Source organism: Hyperolius riggenbachi, chromosome 10, assembly GCF_040937935.1.
Source record: "Hyperolius riggenbachi isolate aHypRig1 chromosome 10, aHypRig1.pri, whole genome shotgun sequence".
Lineage (NCBI taxonomy): Eukaryota > Metazoa > Chordata > Amphibia > Anura > Hyperoliidae > Hyperolius > Hyperolius riggenbachi.
This window is the reverse complement of record NC_090655.1, coordinates 221,332,989-221,353,223: the sequence shown is the minus strand read 5'-3', so window position 1 is coordinate 221,353,223 and position 20,235 is coordinate 221,332,989. Positions and strand designations below refer to the sequence as shown.

General features: G+C 45.8%; 1 protein-coding gene across 2 annotated transcripts; it reads right to left on the bottom strand.

The window, feature by feature from the left end:
* Positions 1-1,179: 1,179 nt before the first annotated feature.
* On the bottom strand, positions 1,180-20,190 carry LOC137534552 (zinc finger protein 624-like). Of its 2 annotated transcripts, XM_068256096.1 has the most exons (6): positions 19,921-20,190; positions 17,514-17,656; positions 17,131-17,417; positions 16,855-16,926; positions 12,298-12,994; positions 1,180-5,428 (listed from the first exon to the last, which is right to left on the bottom strand). In XM_068256096.1, exons 5-6 carry the CDS (start codon positions 12,990-12,992, stop codon positions 4,042-4,044), a joined length of 2,082 nt encoding a protein of 693 aa, XP_068112197.1. In that variant the 5' UTR covers positions 12,993-12,994; positions 16,855-16,926; positions 17,131-17,417; positions 17,514-17,656; positions 19,921-20,190; the 3' UTR covers positions 1,180-4,041. The 2 variants fall into 2 exon arrangements, with proteins under 2 accessions (XP_068112197.1, XP_068112198.1); XM_068256097.1 differs by lacking the exon at positions 17,131-17,417.
* Positions 20,191-20,235: the final 45 nt, after the last annotated feature.

Below are 20,235 nucleotides of genomic sequence, written 5' to 3'. Positions count from 1 at the left end.
GGACAGTACAGGTAGTCTCCGACATTGTGGCGGGTTGGAGGTTCATATTGGCAGGCGTTCACAAGTCAGGAACTCCCTGCATTTGGACTATAAGATGCAGTGACTTTTTATCCCCACGTTGGGAGAGAAAAAGTGAGTCTTATAGTCCAGAAAATACAGTACTTACCTAGGGCTTCCTCCAGCCCATGGAAAGTGTGTGTCCCTTGTCGCAGTTCCGCTCTCAGGCAGACTCCCAAAGTTCTTCTCTATAGCAGCTGCCTACCTGCTCTGGCTCTGCTGCTCACACTCCCCATAGCCAGCGCTTCCATAGCTTGTGCAGAGGCCGCCGACCTGGCACGGAGGGAACCCCGGGAGACTGCCTGAGAGCGGAGCTGCAGTGAGGGACACATAGGCTTCCAGGGGCTGCAGGAAGCTTCAGGTAAGTAATTTTTAAAAAATTAATTTATTTAACCTCCCTGGCGGACGCAGCTAGCACTTTGCTAGCTGCGCCAGCACACTGATCGCTGCCACCCCGCGCCCGATTGCCGCTATACGTTGCGCGCCCCCCCCAGACCCCGTGCGCTGCCTGGCCAATCAGTGCCAGGCAGCGCCGAGGGGTGGATCGGGACTCCCAAGGCCTTCACAACGTCGCTGACGTCATCCCGCCCCGTCGCCATGGCGACGGGGGAAGCCCTCCAGGAAATCCCGTTCTTTGAACGGGATTTCCTGATCGAAGCGGGCGGTGGGGGGGGGGTGCCGCTGAGCAGCGGCTATCATGTAGCGAGCCCTGGGCTCGCTACATGATTAAAAAAAGAAAAAAAAAAAAAACTGCCGCGCTGCCTCCTGGCGGAATTTTTCATACCGCCAGGAGGGTTAAGGAATAAACAGGTGCTGGCTGAAATCCATTATGCCAATACTTTAAGTGCACAACAGGCACCCATGGTAACTTAAATTCACACATACTTCAACAACCCAGAGCATTTTTCCTAATAATCTACTCACAAACTAAACTTTGAACAGAGAGTCTGTTTTATGGCTTATTTTTTGAGAAACAGTTGAGCCATAGCTTTATGGTTTATATAGAAAAGACCAGCACACAGCACCTTCGGTATCAGACCATAATACATGGTATGGGTACCTCAAACATCATGCCAATACATCCAATCTAGATTCAAAAAAGAAACACAGGACGGGCACAGGTATCTTCACCATAAAAAGCCTTTATTGGCAGCAGATCATATAACCAGCGGAGGCCCCCCTGATGGGAAGGGCCCCCCCCCCACCTGACAGCTAGAAGGCTCCCCGGTGGCTCCACCAGAGACCTCCACCAAATTGTTTAGAAATCACACCTTTCTCTACCCCTGTTCTCAACAAAGATCTCAACTATCTCTGGTAGGCCAGAGTCAGACTTGATTTTAACTATAGGCTTCTTCTTTTTTTTAGAATACTCAACACTCATAATTACAATATTTCCGCCTTTGTCTGCTTTAACAATCAAGTCCTCCCGTGACCTTAACCAGGACTAGGGTTGCTGCGGTATACCACGGGCAGGGATGCGACGTAACGGCGGGGATAATTACTCACCTGCCGGCAGCAAGGTCCTGTACTCTGTACTGGCTTCATTCTTCTTCCTGTTCTTGCTTCCCATTCCCCTGAAAGAGCGCCCCCTAGGAGCTATTACAAGGAGATGATGTAAGAACAGGAAGTAGAATGAAGCCAGTACAGCATGCAAGACCTTGCTGCCGGCAAGTGAGTATTTGTACCCTCTGCTGCTGCATCCCTCCTGGCTGTCTATACTGCAAGCACCTATCCTGCCTACACCTATCCCTGGCTACCTATGCTGCGGCCACCTACTACTGGCTACACCTATCCCTGGCTACCTATGCCGAAGCCACCTACTACTGGCTACACCTATCCCTGGCTACCTATGCCGCAGCCACCTACTACTGGCTACACCTATACCTGGCTACCTATGCCGCAGCCACCTACTACTGGCTACACCTATACCTGGCTATCTATGCTCGGCCTCCTACTACTGGCTACACCTATCTCAGGCTACATATGCTGCGGCCACCTACTGCTGGCTACATCTATCCCTAGCTACCTATGCTGCAGCCACCTACTACTGGCTACACCTATCCCTGGCTACCTCTGCTGCGGCCACACCTATCTCTAGCTACCTATGCTGTTACCACCTACTACTGGCTACACCTATCCCTGACTACCTATGCTGCGGCCACACCTATCTCTAGCTACCTATGCTGTTACCACCTACTACTGGCTACACCTATCCCTGACTACCTATGCTGCGGCCACACCTATCTCTAGCTACCTATGCTGTTACCACCTACTACTGGCTACACCTATCCCTGACTACCTATGCTGCGGCCACACCTATCTCTAGCTACCTATGCTGTTACCACCTACTACTGGCTACACCTATCCCTGACTACCTATGCTGCGGCCACACCTATCTCTGGCTACCTTTGCTGCGGCCACCTACTACTGTCTACACCTATACCTGGCTATCTATGCTGCGGCCACACCTATCTCTGGCTACCTATGCTGCGACCACCTACTACTGGCTACACCTATACCTGGCTATCTATGCTCGGCCTCCTACTACTGGCTACACCTATCTCAGGCTACCTATGCTGCGGCCACCTACTGCTGGCTACACCTATCCCTAGCTACCTATGCTGCAGCCACCTACTACTGACTATACCTATCCCTGGCTATCTATGCTGCGGCCACACCTATCTCTGGCTACCTATGCTTCGACCACCTACTACTGGCTATATCTATCCCTGGATACCTATGCTGCGGCCACACCCATCTCTGGCTACCTATGCTGGCTACACCTATCTCTAATGCCACCAGGACTTTTGCAGGAGCAGAGTGAGCCTTTTTAATTTTTCCCGGCGCCACAAATCTCCCAGGGGATTAAACATATGTATGCCGAGGGAGTGGGGCAACCCACACTGGGGTGGGGCAGGTCCAAATAATTGTATAATACGTATACCGTGGTATTTTTTTTTAGATGGTTATCATACCGTGGAATTTCATACTGTTGCAACCTTAGCCAGGACAATACCTTCCATTCTACTGTAATAGAAGCATAAGGCCAAGCTTATTCCTAAAATGTTTCCCACGCTTGGCGTAAGAACTCAGAGGTCTCTGGTGAATGCTGGCTCTGTGGATCAACATCTGTCGCTTTGTGACAAAATTTCTTCTGCACTCCCGACAAGTTATGGGTTTCCTGTCTTGAGGAATCCTTTTACACCGAGATATGGAACCATGGTGAGAAAATTGCTAGGCACATTGAGGACAAGGGTGGATCTTCCAGTCCATCTGAAAAACTGTGTTTTGGGAGGCTCTCTCCATCATTGAAACACCTGCCACACAAAGCAAATTGTCATCCTTGAGGCTGGGTGGACGTCCTGCGCCAGAGCCAACTTGGAGTCTCTTGGGACATTCTGGTCAATATCGTGTCATTGCAGTCCCATAACCTAAGCGCTATACAGCAGGCTTAATAATCAGAGGTCCAAAGCCAGCCTTAGCCAAAATAAACATCTCAACAACAGCAGCTCTGAGGGTCTTATGGTTTGGACACTGGTTTGGTTTTAAGGCAGCACACGTCAAGTATCTGACAGGAGGCAGGTCAGTGGCACCAAGAAAAATAAATGAAGCAGGCATGAAGCCACCATATGAGGAACGATGAAGGAGGCTGCAGACACATTTTACAGGATTGTCCAACAGTTCTACTTGGAAAAACTTTCGCTTTAATAGGAGGTTCCCTTTAAGTCCTGCTGCGCCTTGCCAAATAAGTGTCATGTTTGCAACAACTCTGCCTAATTTGTTTGGGGCCATAAGTCCAAGCTTATTACTAAAGTGTTTCCCACACTTGGCGTAAGAACTCAGAGGTCTCTAGTGAATGCTGGCTCTGTAGATCAACATCTGTCGCCTTGTGACAAAATTTCTTCTGCACTCCTGACAAGTTATGGGTTTCCTTTCTTGAGGAATCCTTTTACACCGAGATATGGAACCATGGTGAGAAAATTGCTAGGCACATTGAGGACAAGGGTGGATCTTCCAATCCTTCTGTAAACTGTGTTTTGGGAGGCTCTCATCATTGAAACACCTGCCACACTTAAAGCAAATTGTCATCATTGAGGCTGTGTGGACATCTTGCAGCAGAGCCATCTTGGGTTCTTTTGGGACATTCTGGCCACCTTCTGGGTCTTCAGGAAGGGTCTCTGGATCTTGCTTTTCAACAGTGATCAGTCTAGGAGCCCAGTGGACCTGCTGGTGCGGACCTGAATCAGTAATGCTCATGAAGTTTTGATCACTTTCCGGTTTATCAGAAAGCTTCTCAGCCTCATGGGCTTCCTGAAGGAAGGGAACACTGGCTAAACATCGCTCACGTTTTTGGGAGGAGCGGGAAATGACTTTATGCAACAGCTCATGCTTACTAAGCTGATATACAGACTTGTATAACTTTCCACAGTATTGACATGTCAGTGGATGTCTTTTCCTGTGTGCCATCATCTCCTCCATACTCTGGAATTTAATATCACATTGGAAGCAAGAAAGATCAGAATGGTCACTGTTGCCAGAAAGTTTGGCATGATGGATCTTGTAGTGTTGTGAAAGTTCTTGGAGACTACTGAAGCTTTCCTTACACTTGGAGCAGTTGTTGACTGTATTGGTGGTTTCAGTAGATGGATGACTCATAGAGCTGGATGATGCAGACAGAAGGCCTTCATGTCCCAAGATTTTGGGGGGCTTTTTGTTACTGAACAAAGCATGTTTGTTTGACGCATGCCTCTTCGGTGCACGTTTCTTCAATGCACATTGTGGGCTACTTGAATATTTTGGTTCTTCAAGATGTTTTTCATGTAAGAGAGATTTAGACTGGGTACAGTGGACTTGTGTGGAAAGTTCAGGTTCTGGGAGATGTTCCTCTTCTGAGATTGGCTCTTCCTTAATGTGAACAGATGGGAGTTGTGTACTATATGGATGATGTTCTGAAAGGGCCTCCTCCTTAATATGTACAGATGTCCTCTGTGTGCCATGTGTAGGTGCAGTGAGATCAGGTTGAAGAGGTTCAGGATCTGAAGGTTCCTCTTTAACATGAGTAGATGGACACTGGGTACGATGTATGGGCATGGAGAGGCTAGAGTGTGGAGGACCTGCAAGATCATCTTCCACAACAGTTGTGTAGTCCATCTCATATGGGATGGGTTCTTCTTCAAACAATATGGGTTGCTCCACTGTATGTGTAGTAGGAGATTGGTTAGAATATCCAGGTGCACAAATATCCTGATAAGGTAAATATTCTTCATCAGAGAGAGGCTCCTCTTTAACGTGAACCATGAGGAAATCTTCTTCCTCCTTGATGCCTACACTCCCAGGGACACTGGGGCAAAATTTCCCGGCTTGCCTGGATCTATGAAAAAAGGAAAATAGCTATTTTAATAATGGATATTTCAATAAAGAGTATACATTTGAGACATACTGTATACATTGGTGTTTATAAATGAAGTGCAAGTGGTTGGTTGTACAAACAAAAAATGTAATACATTAATTTAACACAAGGAAAAGTCACATATTAGGAAACGGTGGCTTTCACCAGGAAATCAATATGTTCTGTCACCGTACAGGAGCTGAAACAGCAGCTTTGCCCTCAGCAACAGTTGAACTTGAATTCTAGCTTCCTTGTAATGATCGCTGCTGCAGCAGCTATTGCTGGAAGTAGTGCTGCAGCTCAGGCAGTTCTGATCTATTTCCATGCAAGCTGTATAGCTTTGTCTGTTTTTCCCTGCTGTCAGCTTGTGACTGATTATCATTCACCTGTGTGGGAATCTGCATGTCTGCTCCCATTGGATGACCTCAGTATAAAGATCTGCTTCCTGCAGGGTTTCCTTGGGTTTTCATAGCTTCAGCCTAAGCCTGTCTTGCTGTCGCTTTAGCCCCCGATCGTGTTTCTTGTTATAAAGATACTTTGCTGGTCTTTGCATCATATATTGGTTCATTGCCAATATATATGCATACCAGCACGTTTATTATTTTCCTTGTATTTGTGTTACGTTAATACATCAGTGTCGCTGATGTATACGTACACAAACTGTTTATATCCTGTGTGCAGTTAGTCAGCTTTCCAGCACGTTTTGGTAGGTTGCGCGTACCGTGACCACCCGTGCTGAGGTAGTTACCCTGCTCCTGGTTCTGTTTGTGGATTGCGTTCATCTCTGCGAAGAGATAACGAATCCTTCTGAATCCTGTTCTGTTACCGTTTGTGGATTGCGTTCATCTCTGCGAAGAGATAACGAATCCTTCTGAATCCTGTTCTGTTACTGTTTGTGGATTGCGTTCATCTCTGCGAAGAGATAACGAATCCTTCTGAATCCTGTTCTGTTACCGTTTGTGGATTGCGTTCATCTCTGCGAAGAGATAGCGAATCCTTCTGAGTCCTGTTCCCTGTGTTACTCCATTCCTAGTCAGCGTTCCTGCTTATGTCATATATCGGTTCATTGCCGATATATACATATGTTAGTCAGACGTTACAAATAGTTTCATTGATAGCTGTAATTGTAATACGCTAGGAAAACATACTTATTGTATATTTATCTGTGTTACGTTCATCTATCTCGATCCTGCTATTTTCTGACTATCCTGTCCTGTCTTTGTGAGGCACGCCATCGCCGCAACGCATTGGCTGCCTCATTCCAGTCTGTCTGGTTTTGGACGCTTGCTGTCGCTAAGTAGCCGCTAGCTAGCAAGCGTTCATTCTGTCTACCTGTCCTGATCTCCTCAGTTCTGATTTGTGCGCTCAGCGCTACTTTGCGCTGAGACGTTATATCGAAAGCATTGTTTGTGGCTGTCAGATCTGCACCGGCTCTGTGCGCCACAATCTCCTATTGGAGTCAGTCCTCCCCTCCACTATACTAGGGATAGCCTGTTTCCTGGTGCTAGTGTGTGTACCTCCTCCACGCCAGCTCATGCGTTGCATGCTGACTGTGGAGAATACACCACCAAGCCTTACATTCCTTCAACCAGACCCAACCCCACCATGCCTAGAAACTAGCATAATGCATTGTGGGAAATAATGGTACAGTGCTCTGGGCATCACCCAAAACTCAGAGCAAGCTGATCTCCACATAGCAAGCCCTTATCCTGCCCATTCCATTCTTCTATTTGTAGCCACGCCCACCACAAATGCTGAATAGCAGCTTGAAGGAGACGTGAACTTGGTTCTAGCTCAAAGAGAAAAACGAATGAGTCGTGGAAATTTTGGGTGCCTGGAGTCGGAGTCGAGAAAAAATGCACCGACTCCTAATGAATTTAAACTGTAATTAAAATAGAAAATATGATAAAATGTTCTATTTCTCAGATAATAGTCATCATAAATAATTTATACATACAGTAATAGCTGTGCTTAGTCCACAAAATTCAAGTCAGATATACACATCTGATTGTGACTGTACAGTATATATGATGTGTACACAGGAATCTCTTATATATACTAAATAACGTCTATGCTGTAAGTATAAAGCCTGATGTGTAGCCGTGTCACTAATAGAGATGGTCAATGAGATGGAAATAATTCTGCGTGGATTCTGATTTATGCAAATGTACGCACTCTTTGCTCATGAAATCAAATAATTTGATATGTTAAAATTTGGTTTGGCGACTACGAATTAAAGGGTACCTGAGAAGGATGAAAAGAAAAGGTTTTATACATACCTGGGGCTTCTTCCAGCCTCCTTCAGGCTAATCAGTCCCTCACTGGCCTCCTCAACCACCTGGATCTTCTGCTATGAGTCCTGGTAATTCAGCCAGTCAGCACAGTCCAGACGCATGCCGCTTTCACAGCCAGGAGCGTTCTGCACCTGCACAATAGTGCTGCGCAGGTGTAGTACGCTCCCAGCGGCGGAGTGTGTGCATGCGCACTACGCCAGACTGGCTCAAGTACCTGGACTCCTAGCAGAAGATCCAGGTGGCGGAGTAGGACAGCAAGGGACTGATTAGCCTGAAGGGGGCTGGAGGAAGCAACAGGTATGTATAAAACTTTAATTTCATCTGTCTCAGGCTCAACACACACCATACAATCTTGGTTGTTCAATCTTACCACTTTCATGTAGTATAAGAGCTTATACAATGAATCATTCAAGGTATTTTCAATCTGTTTTCCCTTATACTACATAGATTTGGTAAATCTGTACAACCAAGATTGTATGGTGTGTGTTGAGCCTCAGGTTTACTTTGTTACACAGTAGTACTATACTCTACATATGCACTCCCCACAGAGCTGCAGGGAATCCACTGAGAATGTTGTGCACATTGAACACAGAGGTGTTGTCTATCACCCATAAACCTTGTTCAGATTGTGCATGAAGAATGTGTAATAGAGGAAGAATCTCCTTATTCCCATGCAGAGTACCTGCACATAACTCTTACGTGTACCCACAGTCACATTGCCTAGGGCCTGATAGATGTTCTTTGTTCCGGTCTGTACCTTTTACAAGTACTCTTACCAAGGACTAGTTGTAGTCTATGGCCTCAATTCACTAAGATCATGCTGGAGATAATAAGGCAAGAGAAAACTTACCTCCACACAGATATGCCCAGTGCACACCGAGCGGTTTTTGGAGCGATCCGCCGGCCGCATCCGCCTCTAAAAACGCTTGTCTAATGTATTGCAATGGGATGGTGCACACCGGCGGTTTGCGGTTTTTGCCAAGCCGCAAACGCGCCTCTTGCTGCGCGTTTGCGGTTTTCGGAAGCGTTTCGTCCTCAATGTAAAGTATAGGAAAAACGCAAACCGCTCTGAAAAATGCAAGTTCAGAGCGGTTTGCCAGGCATTTTTGTTACAGTAGCTGTTCAGTAACAGCTTTTACTGTAACAATATGTGTAATCTGCTACACAAAAACGCACACAAAACCGCTAGGTATGTTTAGAAAACCTCTCTAAACATACCTAGAATCGCTCTGAAATCAGCTCCCAAAACCGCTAGCGTATTGTGCATCTGCTAGCGGTTTTGGTGTGCACTGGGCCTAAGAGAGTTATCTTATCTCTTCATTCCTTACGTTACCTCTTCTGTAGTTAATTTACCTCTCTGTAGTTATTTTCACACGCAGTTAATGAACAGCCTGTCTTTAACGCTGGAGTTATTTTAAGGATTAAAGAGTTAACTTAAAGACAGAAGAGTTAACTTTAGGTTTGTCTGAGGTAAAATGTTTCCTGAATACTACATGCCTTATCACCATGGTAACAACTCTAGAAGAGTTATTAAAGACAGGAGATAAGCTTAGTGAATTGAGGCCTATGACTAAAGGGAATAAATATGGCAGTCTCCATATCCTTCTCACGTCAGTTGTCTTTTAAAATTCCTAAGCGTTGGCAGTTAAGCGACGAATTTCATGTTACATACTTTCAATCAGCAAGATTGTAATATGCAAATTAGAGGAGTCGGTGGAATCCTAAACAGAGGAGTCGGTGGAATCCTAAACTGAGGAGTCTGAGTATTTTTGTACCGACTCCACAGCCCTGCTCCTCTATACACGTGAAGAGATAAGCACTTTGGGCTTGATGCACAAAGCAGCAGTAAATTCGCCATGCACAGGTAGCGCACAGCAATTTTACGAGTATTAAGGCCATGGTGCAGTGAGTTACCCTATTAGCACAATGTGCATTACCAGCATTACCAGGGTAATGCACACGCTGCTATGCACTAATAGGGTAATGTGCTGCTGCCCCCTGGCATTAGTACTGGTAACATTTCTGTGCATGGGGAATTTACTGCTGCTTTGTGCATAAGGCCCATTGTGTGTTAACTCTTTCTGCATGCAGTAGACTAAACCCTTCTCGGGATTTCTCCCTATTTGTGCATAGTACTGACATCACCAGCAAGATGGCAGCTCACACAAAGGGGAACCAGTGGAACACACTGTGGCAGCATATTTGACAGCAGAAGGGTCTGAATCACACCAGAAACAAGCATGCAACTGATCTTGTCAGATCTGACAATAATGTCAGAAACGCCTGATCTGCATATGCCTGTTCAGGGTCTGTGGCTAGAAGTATTAGGGACAAAGGATCAGCAGGACTGCCAGGCAACTGGTATTGCTTAAAAGGAAATAAATATGGCAGCCTCCCTATCCCTCTCACTTCAGTTGTCCTTTAAAGATGCAGATGATTTAGCAACTAGCTGATGGCTCGGCGTTGCTCGGGTATGTATTTGGCTGGTGTTGGCTCCACCCTCTTTTTCTAACCCTAACAAACAATTACTCAATGGCATCAACAATTTGCATTGAAATGAAACAAATCTGATTGGCTGTGGCCCCACCCCCTTTTCTGAATTTAAAACCCCAGGCACCCAATGACCAACTGTACCAGGTTTGAGGCTTGTGCCATTACCAGTGCAAAAATGGCAGCAATTAAATATTCCTCTTAAAAATCAATAGGTGAATTGTGATTGGCTTTTGTAGGCTCCACCCACTTCTCTGAATATCAATCCCAGTCACCCAGTGACCAACTGTGCAGAGTTTGCGAACCCTACCATAAACAGTGTAAGAATGGCTGCAGTTTACACTTCCAAGTGAAAATTGTATGTCTCCGCCCACTTTTTGGTTATGGGGATAAAAAGTATCTTACCGTATTTTTCGGACTATAAGACACACTTCTTCTCCCCAAAAGTGGGGAGAAAAAGTACCTGTGTCTTATAGTCCGAATGTAACCTACCCTGGTGCTTGTTTCCCTGTATAGTAAATAAATGGTCCTAAGCGAGCGGCAGCAGTCTAGAGTGGCATAGCAGCAGCCACTGTAATTATGCACACTGCTTTTCCTTTGATCTTAATCCCCCCCCCCCCCCCCCCAGTGTGCCCCGCAGCAGCACGATCCACGTTTGCATGTGGCATAGAAGCCGCCGTTATCAGCATAGCTAGTCCTTTGATCTCACCCAGAAGCCGTCACCTCTAATGCTGGTCCTTTAAACGTGCCCAGAATACGCCGCCCACAGTTTGTCCTTTGATCTTGCCCAGCGTCAGACCCCATTAGCGCGATCCCGGCTGACAGGCAAGTCAGCCGATATAGCGGCAGAGTCCTCAGGCTTCCGTACTACCTGGTTTATGTACGTCACCCCATGACCTGGCGCACGTGCGACGCAGGTCATTAGAGGTCGCCAGTAAACAAGGTAGTACGGAAGCCTGAGGACTCTGCTGCTATAGCGGCTGAATTGCCTGTCAGCTGGGATCGCGCTAATGGGGTCTGACGCTGGGCAAGATCAAAGGACAAACATTGGAGATCACGGCGGGTGGCGTATTCTGGGCAAGTTTAAAGGATCAGCATTAGAGATAATGGCGGGTGACGGCTTCTGAGCGAGATCAAAGGACCAGCTATGCTTATAACGGTGGCTTCTCCTATGCCACATGCAAACATTGTGGATCATGCTGCTGCGGGGTACACTGGGGGGATTAAGATCAAAGGACAAGTAGTGTGCATAGTTACAGTGGCTGCTGCTATGACCTTTAGAAGTACTGTGGATCACACTGGTGCTGCTGCTGCCATCATTTACATGGCATGGACACCCACACTGGACCCAGCTACCGCCACCCAGGCTGGTAAGATTTCCTTTATGTACCGTAAATTTACTGTTTAGTTAGTGTAGCTGGGGAAAGAATGGAGGAGGGGGGGGGGGGTGTAGAGCAGGAGTTAGTGAAGTGTAGTTTAGTATAGTTTGTGGGGGCAGCAGGGGTTAGTGTAACAAGGTCCATAAGACACTCCTGGACCATGGATGCACCCAGGTTTAGTATATATATTTTTTCCCTGGTTTTTACCCCCTAAACCTGGGTGCGTCTTATAGTCCAGAGCGTCTTATAGTCTGAAAAATACGGTATATGTTATTCCAGGTAATGTACTATGTGTGTGCCAAATTCAATCAAATCTGTTCAGCCATTGTTGCACGGTTGAGTAACAAACATCTAAACTTTCACATTTATAATATTAGTGAGATTAAATGTATGTTTTATTTCCCATTTATGTTTAAAGGATAAAGTGAAATTATCACATTAAAAAAATATAATTAATCAGACCCGAAATGTTACAGGAACAGAGGCAGCAGAAACCTCGTTTAGTTATGAGGAAAGAGTTAGAACTCTTAGTTTTTACTGCTGTCCTAATTTTCTGTCCCAGGAACCACCAGGGTTCACATTAAAGCCATAAAGTTCTAGGGTGGTCTAGGAGACAGAAAATAAGGTACGTTGTCCCAAAGTAACATGCAATTCCCAGAGATGGCTCTGGACAGCTCCGTGTACCAACCTCTCCTCTTGTTGGCTGTCTTTGCTTGGTGGCGTTTTGATGTCCAGAACACATGTCCTTACTGGCATTGCTGTATCTACCACTGGCTTTAGATCTTGTGAGGACTCAGATTCCTCACTCTTGCCATAATCATGGTCCATGCCAATAGTCTGCTGGCTGGCTGGCTTGGTGGATGGTATCCCCGTCAACGTGAACACAATGCAGGATCCATCTGTCTGAGTAGAAGCGTCCACCAGGTTCCCCCGAGGATGAGCTGGCAGACGATGACATCTGCAGCAACACCTACCGGTACTTGTCACCCATACCGGTGGGTCTACTGAAAAATCTAACTTGGGCTCCTTCAGCCTTTGCATCCTTTTTGTCCTCTTCACCCATGGATCTAGTGATGGATCAAAAACCGGGCCGAAATTGTGGAATAAAGTAGGCAGTGCGCCTTCTTTGAGGCCTCTGTGCACACCCTTCATGAGAAAACAGTCCTCCGTGAAATGGGCGGAGCACATCCGGAACTTGTCCCTGTGATGGTCTTCCACGATCATCCTGGTATGTTCTTCGAGTATCTTCCCGTCCATCCCAGCGAGACGCAGCCATGTTTGGACCCCCTCCACGCTGCGGGGAAAACTGTGGAGGGTAATGTTGGGAAATTCGGATTTCCGCCCAGTGGCATGCCGACAGAACTTCGCCACGCACCTTGGCATATCTGAAACGACAACGAAAACCTTAGCTTGTCGATTTAAACAAAATGTAAACTTGTTAATATAAACAGAAAACCATTACTTAAAAAAAGACCATAAAATTCCATTGCTACCACATATAAAAAAAGAGTAATAAAAGTGATTTCTGCCAACGTCTTGTATGATAATTGTCATTAAACAGCGATCTGACCGGGTCTACAGAGCAGCCCATAAAAGCAATTGGAAAAGTGAGGCGTATTTATAAACTAGCACTAAAAATCAGGGCTGTGGAGTCGGAGCAATTTTGGGCACCTGGAGTTGAAGTTGTTGATTTCATAAACTGAGGAGTCGGAGTCAGATGATTTTTGTACAAAATCCACAGCCCTGTGAAGTATTAGACTAAGGAGTCAGAGTCTAGGTCATTTTGGGTACCCGGAGTCGTGGTTTCATAAACTGAGGAGTCGGAGTCAGATGATTTTTGTACAAAATCCACAGCCCTGTGAAGTATTAGACTAAGGAGTCGGAGTCTAGGTCATTTTGGGTACCCGGAGTCGTGGTTTCATAAACTGAGAAGTCGGAAGATTTTTGTACCGACTCCACAGCACTGCTAAAAATGCTCCATGGTGTGTCAGGTCACATGATGTTTCTAACATGTGACCAGACCCTACCAATTGGGGGGCCAGAGCAAGGTATAACACCACAGTGATCTATCGCTGCTTTATAATACAATATAATATAAGCACGCAGTTGCAGGAGATCAGCCTCGGACACATCCCCTTCAGCTCCTTCTAATGCCCTGAAAACCCTCATCCCATGCAAACTCAGGGCTAGTGCACACCAAAATCGCGATTGCAATATCACTAGCGCTTAGAAATAGAGTATTTTTGAAGCTATTTTCAGAGAAATCTTTGAATAAATGACAGTTTTTGCACATTCATTCAAGCTGATTCGCTCCAAAAAAAGCTGCATGCATACAGTTTCCGATTTTAGAAAAATAATGCTGCCGTGGGACCCCCCTCATAGTGATTCAGCAGCTGAACGCTTTTCAAAACGCTGGCGATCAAAACACTAGCCCTCAGGCATACAGAGACTCGATGCACAGCAGCTGCAAAACTCCAGTCCATTTAGAATACCACATTAGTCTCTTAACCACTTTACCCCCGCCCGTACGAATTTCTCCGTCCCTTTTTCCATCCTTTCACCCCCAGGGACGGAGAAATCCGTACTTCCCGCGCTCCCGCCGCTGCCCGCGCTCGCTCTAGCGCGCACTCCCGCTCGTAAACACGCCGCTGGCCGCTCGCCCAGGGATCAATGAACGGGAAAATCCATTCACGTTCGTTGATCTAAGCCCCGCAATGATCCGCTGCGTCTCCGATAAGCAGCGCGATCATTGTGAAGAAAAAAAAAATCCCAGTCTCCTAGTACTTCCTCCAAGCGTCCGGAAGGACGCTTGGAGGTCGCATTAAACAAAAAGTTACTGTTACCATCTTGTGGCCAAATAGTAAAACTACACCCTAAAGCATTTTTCACATACAAATTCATTACTTATACACAAAAAAATTAACTCATTACCTCCCACACTTCCCATTTATTTTTTTTTGTAATTAAAAAAAATTAAATAATTTACAATTAAAAAAAAAATACATAAATAGTTACCTTAGGGACTGAACTTTATAAATATTTGTGTCTGGAGGGTACAACACTGTTACTTTATAAACTATGGGCTTGTAATTAGGGATGGACGCAAAACTGAAAAAAATGCACCTTTATTTCCAAATAAAATATTGGCGCCAAACATTGTGATAGGGACATAATTTAAACGATTTTATAACCGGGACAAATGGGCAAATACATTTCATGGGTTTTAATTACAGTAGCATGCATTATTTAAAAACATAATGGCCGAAAACTGAAAAATAATGAATTTTTTCCCACATTTTTCCTATTTTCCCATTAAAACATATTTAGAATAAAATAATTCTTGGCATAATGTCCCACCTAAAGAAAGCCTAATTGGTGGCGGAAAAAACAAGATATAGTTCATTTAATTGTGATAAGTAATGATAAAGTTATAGACGAATTAATGGAAGGAGCGCTGAAAGGTGAAAATTACTCTGGTGCTCAAGGGGTAAAACCCCTCAGTGGTGAAGTGGTTAAACTAGGTGGCCATACACTGGGCTGGCAGTGCGCACAGATTCTATGCAAAATCTGTGTGTAGTGTGGGTGGAGGGGTTTGATCAGATAGATCCTTCTCTGATCAGATTATGGTCTGACAGCAGTATTCTCCCCAGGCTCTTTTAGCCGGGTGGTCCACCCGAGTGTGCAAAGGGCTAGTTTGCTTTTTTTTTATTGCCCTTTTGAGGGAGAGGAGCTTGGAGGTTTGTAAACAGCACGCAAACTGCATAGTTTATGCCGTGCAAAGCTGAGGGAGAGCGACGATCACTGGGGGAACCAGGAGAGGCGAGAGCTGTTCTCCCACAGCTGCCTTAAGCAGCCCATACACTCAGACGATTTTCTGGCCGACCGATCGATCCCGATCGATCGATCGAGCAATCGATTGCAAATTGGTTGGCCAATCGACCGGACGGCCGATTTCAATGGATTTCCATCGAACTTGCAGGGTGGAAAATTTAGGTCGATCTGATGAGATTGCTTATCAGTTTGCATTGGCCTTTATGGAAATCTGATGGCAAAAAAATGCCATCAGATCGAATTTCAATAGATTTCAAACTGAAATCTTTTGGAATTCTATCCTGGTAAAAAATGTTCTAAAAACGCATCAGATAGATCATCAGATGCATTTCTTATCTATCTGCTGCCAATCTGACGAGTGTATGGGCACCTTTAGTGATCACTATGATCAGCGCGATCGTAGTGCTCACACGATAAGGAGCCAATCAGCATGGCTCCTTACCAGTGAGAGATGTCAGCTGGATCTCCCCCTTAGGGTATGCGCAATTTGACAGGACTAAGGTCAGTTACACTTCTAATCAACAGCAAACAGCCACAAACAGGACGGAACTGTAACTTCCTTGGATCCAAAGGTGATAAAGGACCACTATCGCGAAAAAAGTAGGCAGTTAAAATCTGACAGAACTGACAGATTTTGGGCCAGCCCATCTCCTCATGGGGGATTCTAAGGGTTTTCTTTGTTTTCCTGAACAGCAGTTTAACTGCCAAAATAGTAAGATACCAGCCAGCCTCCTTACTCACTTGCACATTATTTTGTCAGACTTTGCAACTGCTATTCAGGAAGTGCTGTTGAAAACAAAGAAAACCCTGAGAATCCCCCATGAGGAGATGGAGTGGCCCAAAACCAGTCAGTTCTGTCAGATTTTAACTGCCTACTTATTTTTTTGCAATAGTGGTCCTTTAAAGAGATCCCCCCACGTGAACAGTAAAGGGTGCATAGTGCTGCTACTCCCCGCTGACATTCCTTCAGGCATGCTCATGGTCCCCTCTTCTCCCTATGTGTACTTACATGCTTACATGAAGACATCATATTGGACTACATGCTCCAAGGCTGCCAGGCTGTGGGTTCTGCCATCTGGGCATGAGTGGGGCAGTGTCAGGCGGGTGCAGGGCAATCAGACAGCTTGGTCGGGTTGGGTTACAGTGCGGTAATATTTAAGCCCCAGGTCAAACCCAGATTTGTATGTGCATTTAATAGAAAGGTATGACAATGTTTTTTTAAAACTTTTCAATGTGTTTGAATTCCATAAGACTAAAGAGAAAGCTACAAAGCTACTTGCTCCACTAGTGGATAGAGCCTCAGCAACTGACTAGTGCCTGCTCACATCCAGTCAGTCTGAAACATTACCTTTAGTCACATAGGCAGGCGGGGTGGAAAATGATTGCATTAGCTGTCAGTTGAAGCCACACCTACCTTGTCAGGCTCTAGTGGGAGGCGGGACTTCAAGATGGTTAGGAGAGAAAGTTGAGCAGGAGGCCGGAGTTGCTGAGGAAGAGAGGAGGATCTAGGAATTAGGTATTTTCCTTTATTAGTTTACAAAAACGGCAACAACTTCTATTTTAAAGCATAACTGATTTAAAATAATGTTAAATTAAATGCATAATAATAAATAAATAAATAAATAAAATAAAAAAGTCTGAAATGGGGTGTTAAAGCAAAACCTGTCAAACACCATAGTCAGATACTTACCTTGGTAGAGGGAAGTCTCAGGATCCTCCAGAGGTTTCCCCGTTTCCTCCTTGAGATCACCACAGGATGCTGGGACGCTCTAAGTTTTTGCCTCCGTGCTCCTCTCCGTGAACAAGAGACGTCGCACTGCACAGGACGCCTCACACCTGTGCTGTAGCACAGAACTTCTTGGGCGTGGCTTTTTCTGGTGAGCTCGCGTGGCTCTGTGCTACTGTGCCGGTGTCGTGCCCCTGGGCAGAGTGGCCACGCTCTACTGAGGTAAGCGTCTCAATGGAGCACCTCTTTCCCTGCAGGTACACATTTAAGCAAACCTGTCTAAGATCACAATTTCTGCTTTACTCCACAGTATTACCAAATTAATTATTAGGACTACAAAAATGTACCTTTCTCTTCCTTGCTGTGGGCACACTGCAAAAGTGCTGCTCTTCAGCTCTGACTTCCTCTTCTAACTTGAGGCAAAGATAAGTGACAGGAGGGAACTCCGGATCAACCTGCAGCTGCACTGGACTTCTGAGGTCATTAAAGGCTGCATAGAGGAACAAACAGACATGAGAGAATGAGATGGAACGTGCAATAGGTATTATGATGATCAAACCCCATCAGTGTCCTATGGAAGTCTCCCCATGTTTTAGAGAAATATAATTCTTAAAAATAGATTGAATTGACAAAAATGTGTGGGATGTGCAGCCACACTGTGCCATATAACAGCAGGAGGTTCTGTCACTAGATTGCAGCAGTTATATTTGTACTGCGTTTTCCATACTTCTTGTTGAGAGTAAGTTTTTCCTGTTTTTAAGATTCCTATCTATGACAAAGCTTAAAGTGGATCCCGTTATTCATTGCATAATTGTGTTCCTTTCATATAGTTTATAGGACATTTCTCAAGCAAAGACAAGTTACTTGTTATAGTTAGTTTTTCATCTCAGATCCGCTTTTAAGCAGGTACACACAATAGTTATACTCATGCTGGTTATCAGTTAAACTATGTTGCCACCCACATCAATCTCCCTGCGGCGGCATGCTTGAAGAGGCGCTGCGGTGAGAGTGTTTTGTCTCTGTCGTTGACTAAAGGTGGCCACACACCATGCATTTTTTTTTAAATACATGCTCAATTCAAAAATAGCAATCAATCAGCTCAGCGGATCGTTCAGAAACAGCCTTATCAGTCTGCCGACAACGCGTACACACGTGCTACTGTCGGCTGAAAGTCCGCCCAGCGGGAGGTTCTGACGGACCCGACGTTGGCGGCCGTAGTGCGTGTGTACACACCTTAAGTCACATAATGGTACATCTCCAGCTCTGACACCGCATACACTAAGAAAGGTGTCACAGGCTAAAGGGGCCCATCAACCGCACAATCTCCTGAACAATCGACCATATGATCAATCGGATTGGGTGCATTAAAGCAAGCCTGAAGGGAAATAAATTAAAAAAAAAAAACACAACCAGATACTCATCTAAGGAGAGGGAAGGCTCTGGGTCCTATAGAGCCATCCTGTTCTTCTTACGGTCCCCTCGGTCCTACCCAGGCTTCACTGTTCAAATCTCCCGCCACGGGAGACTTCGGGAGCAGTCAGGCTCCAAAAGATGGGCGGCTCTGTACTGCGCTGCCCATTTTCGGAAGCACTCCCAAAGCCCACCCAATGTAGAAGACAGCAGTCTAAGACCCATGGGGTGTAAACTGCTAACGCGGGGAGACCGAGAAGGCTCTATAGTACCCAGAGCCTTCTCTTTCTTTAGGGGAGTATCTCTACCTAACGAGAGGGAAGGCTCTGGGTCCTATAGAGCCTTCCCGTTCTTCTCCCGGTGTCCTTGCTCTCCACAGGAATCTCCATTAGCAGTCCATGACCAGAAGGGTCCTTGGCTGTTCTCTTCCTGATTGGGGAGACTTCGGCAGCCTTCGGAAGCACTTGGGCATCATCTCTCGCGCATGCACAGGACAGAGCTGCCGGTCTTCGGAAGCTTAGTGCTTTCAAAGATTGCCGAAGTCTCCCCCGGTGGGAGATACAAATGGAGGAGCCTGCAGGAGACCAGGAAGGCTCATTAGGACCCAGAGCCTTCCCTCTCCTTAGGTAAGTATCTGTTTTTTTTTGTTTTTACGCTTTAGAGTCACTTTAAGGGTGCCCATCGTTCTATCAATTGTTCCAAATTTTGGAATGATACTCTTAGTCTAATCTGATAGCTATAACTTTCCCCTCTGTTGATGAGCCTGAACAATCGTTTCCAATTTATTTCAAAGAAGTTTGAGGAAATATCATTAATGGGCATCTTGACGCCTTCCCACAAATTCCAGCCTAAGCCTCCAGGGTACTAGGCACTAGAGATGGTGGCGCAAGTCTAGTTGAGGGGACCTTGCAGGAAACCTCATATACCAGTGGGCACTTCCTGCTTGCAGCACTTTGTTTGCATCCAATGTGAGATAGACAATCCAGCGGTAAACAGGAACACTGGAATTGCACACCAGCAGCTAAGATTCGAACACAGTGCTCTTTGACCACCGCCTCTGCTTGTGCAACTTTACTAAACCTATTCGGTTGGTGGCCTGGATAAGGTTTTTTGCTAGGTCTCCTATTTTGTACAGACTAGTGAGAGCTTACTAAATTGCAGCAAGCAGGAAGTGCCTGTGTTTCCCCTCAATTAGACTAGGGCCACCATCTACACTAGGCATGCTGGAACTTGTAGTGCTCTGGCACAGACTGTCACACAGGGCTCCATTTCTAATTCTGACACTGATGGGCATTTGACTGACAGGTGCTCTCTCCATATTGTAAGTAACCCCCCCTTACTCACCTCCAGATGCAGCCCATCCACAGGAACTGCCAACAGGAACTCCTCCTCAGCGCCCAGCTCATCCAGATCACGGGAGCACTTCCCTGGCATAGATCACATGGAAGCTGGAGTGAAACTCAAGGATTAAACTGTGATGAAAACCAGACTATAGTATTTGCTATAAACGATAAACCAGCCTTGTAGCGAGGCGGAGAAGACCGGGGAATATGGGATGTTTCCTATTAAAAAATAAACTGATTTTCTCGCGAGATTTCGGTCCCCGCTTCGCCGCCTGTAGCGCCCCCAATGCCCGGAAGTCGTTCTTGGAACGCAATC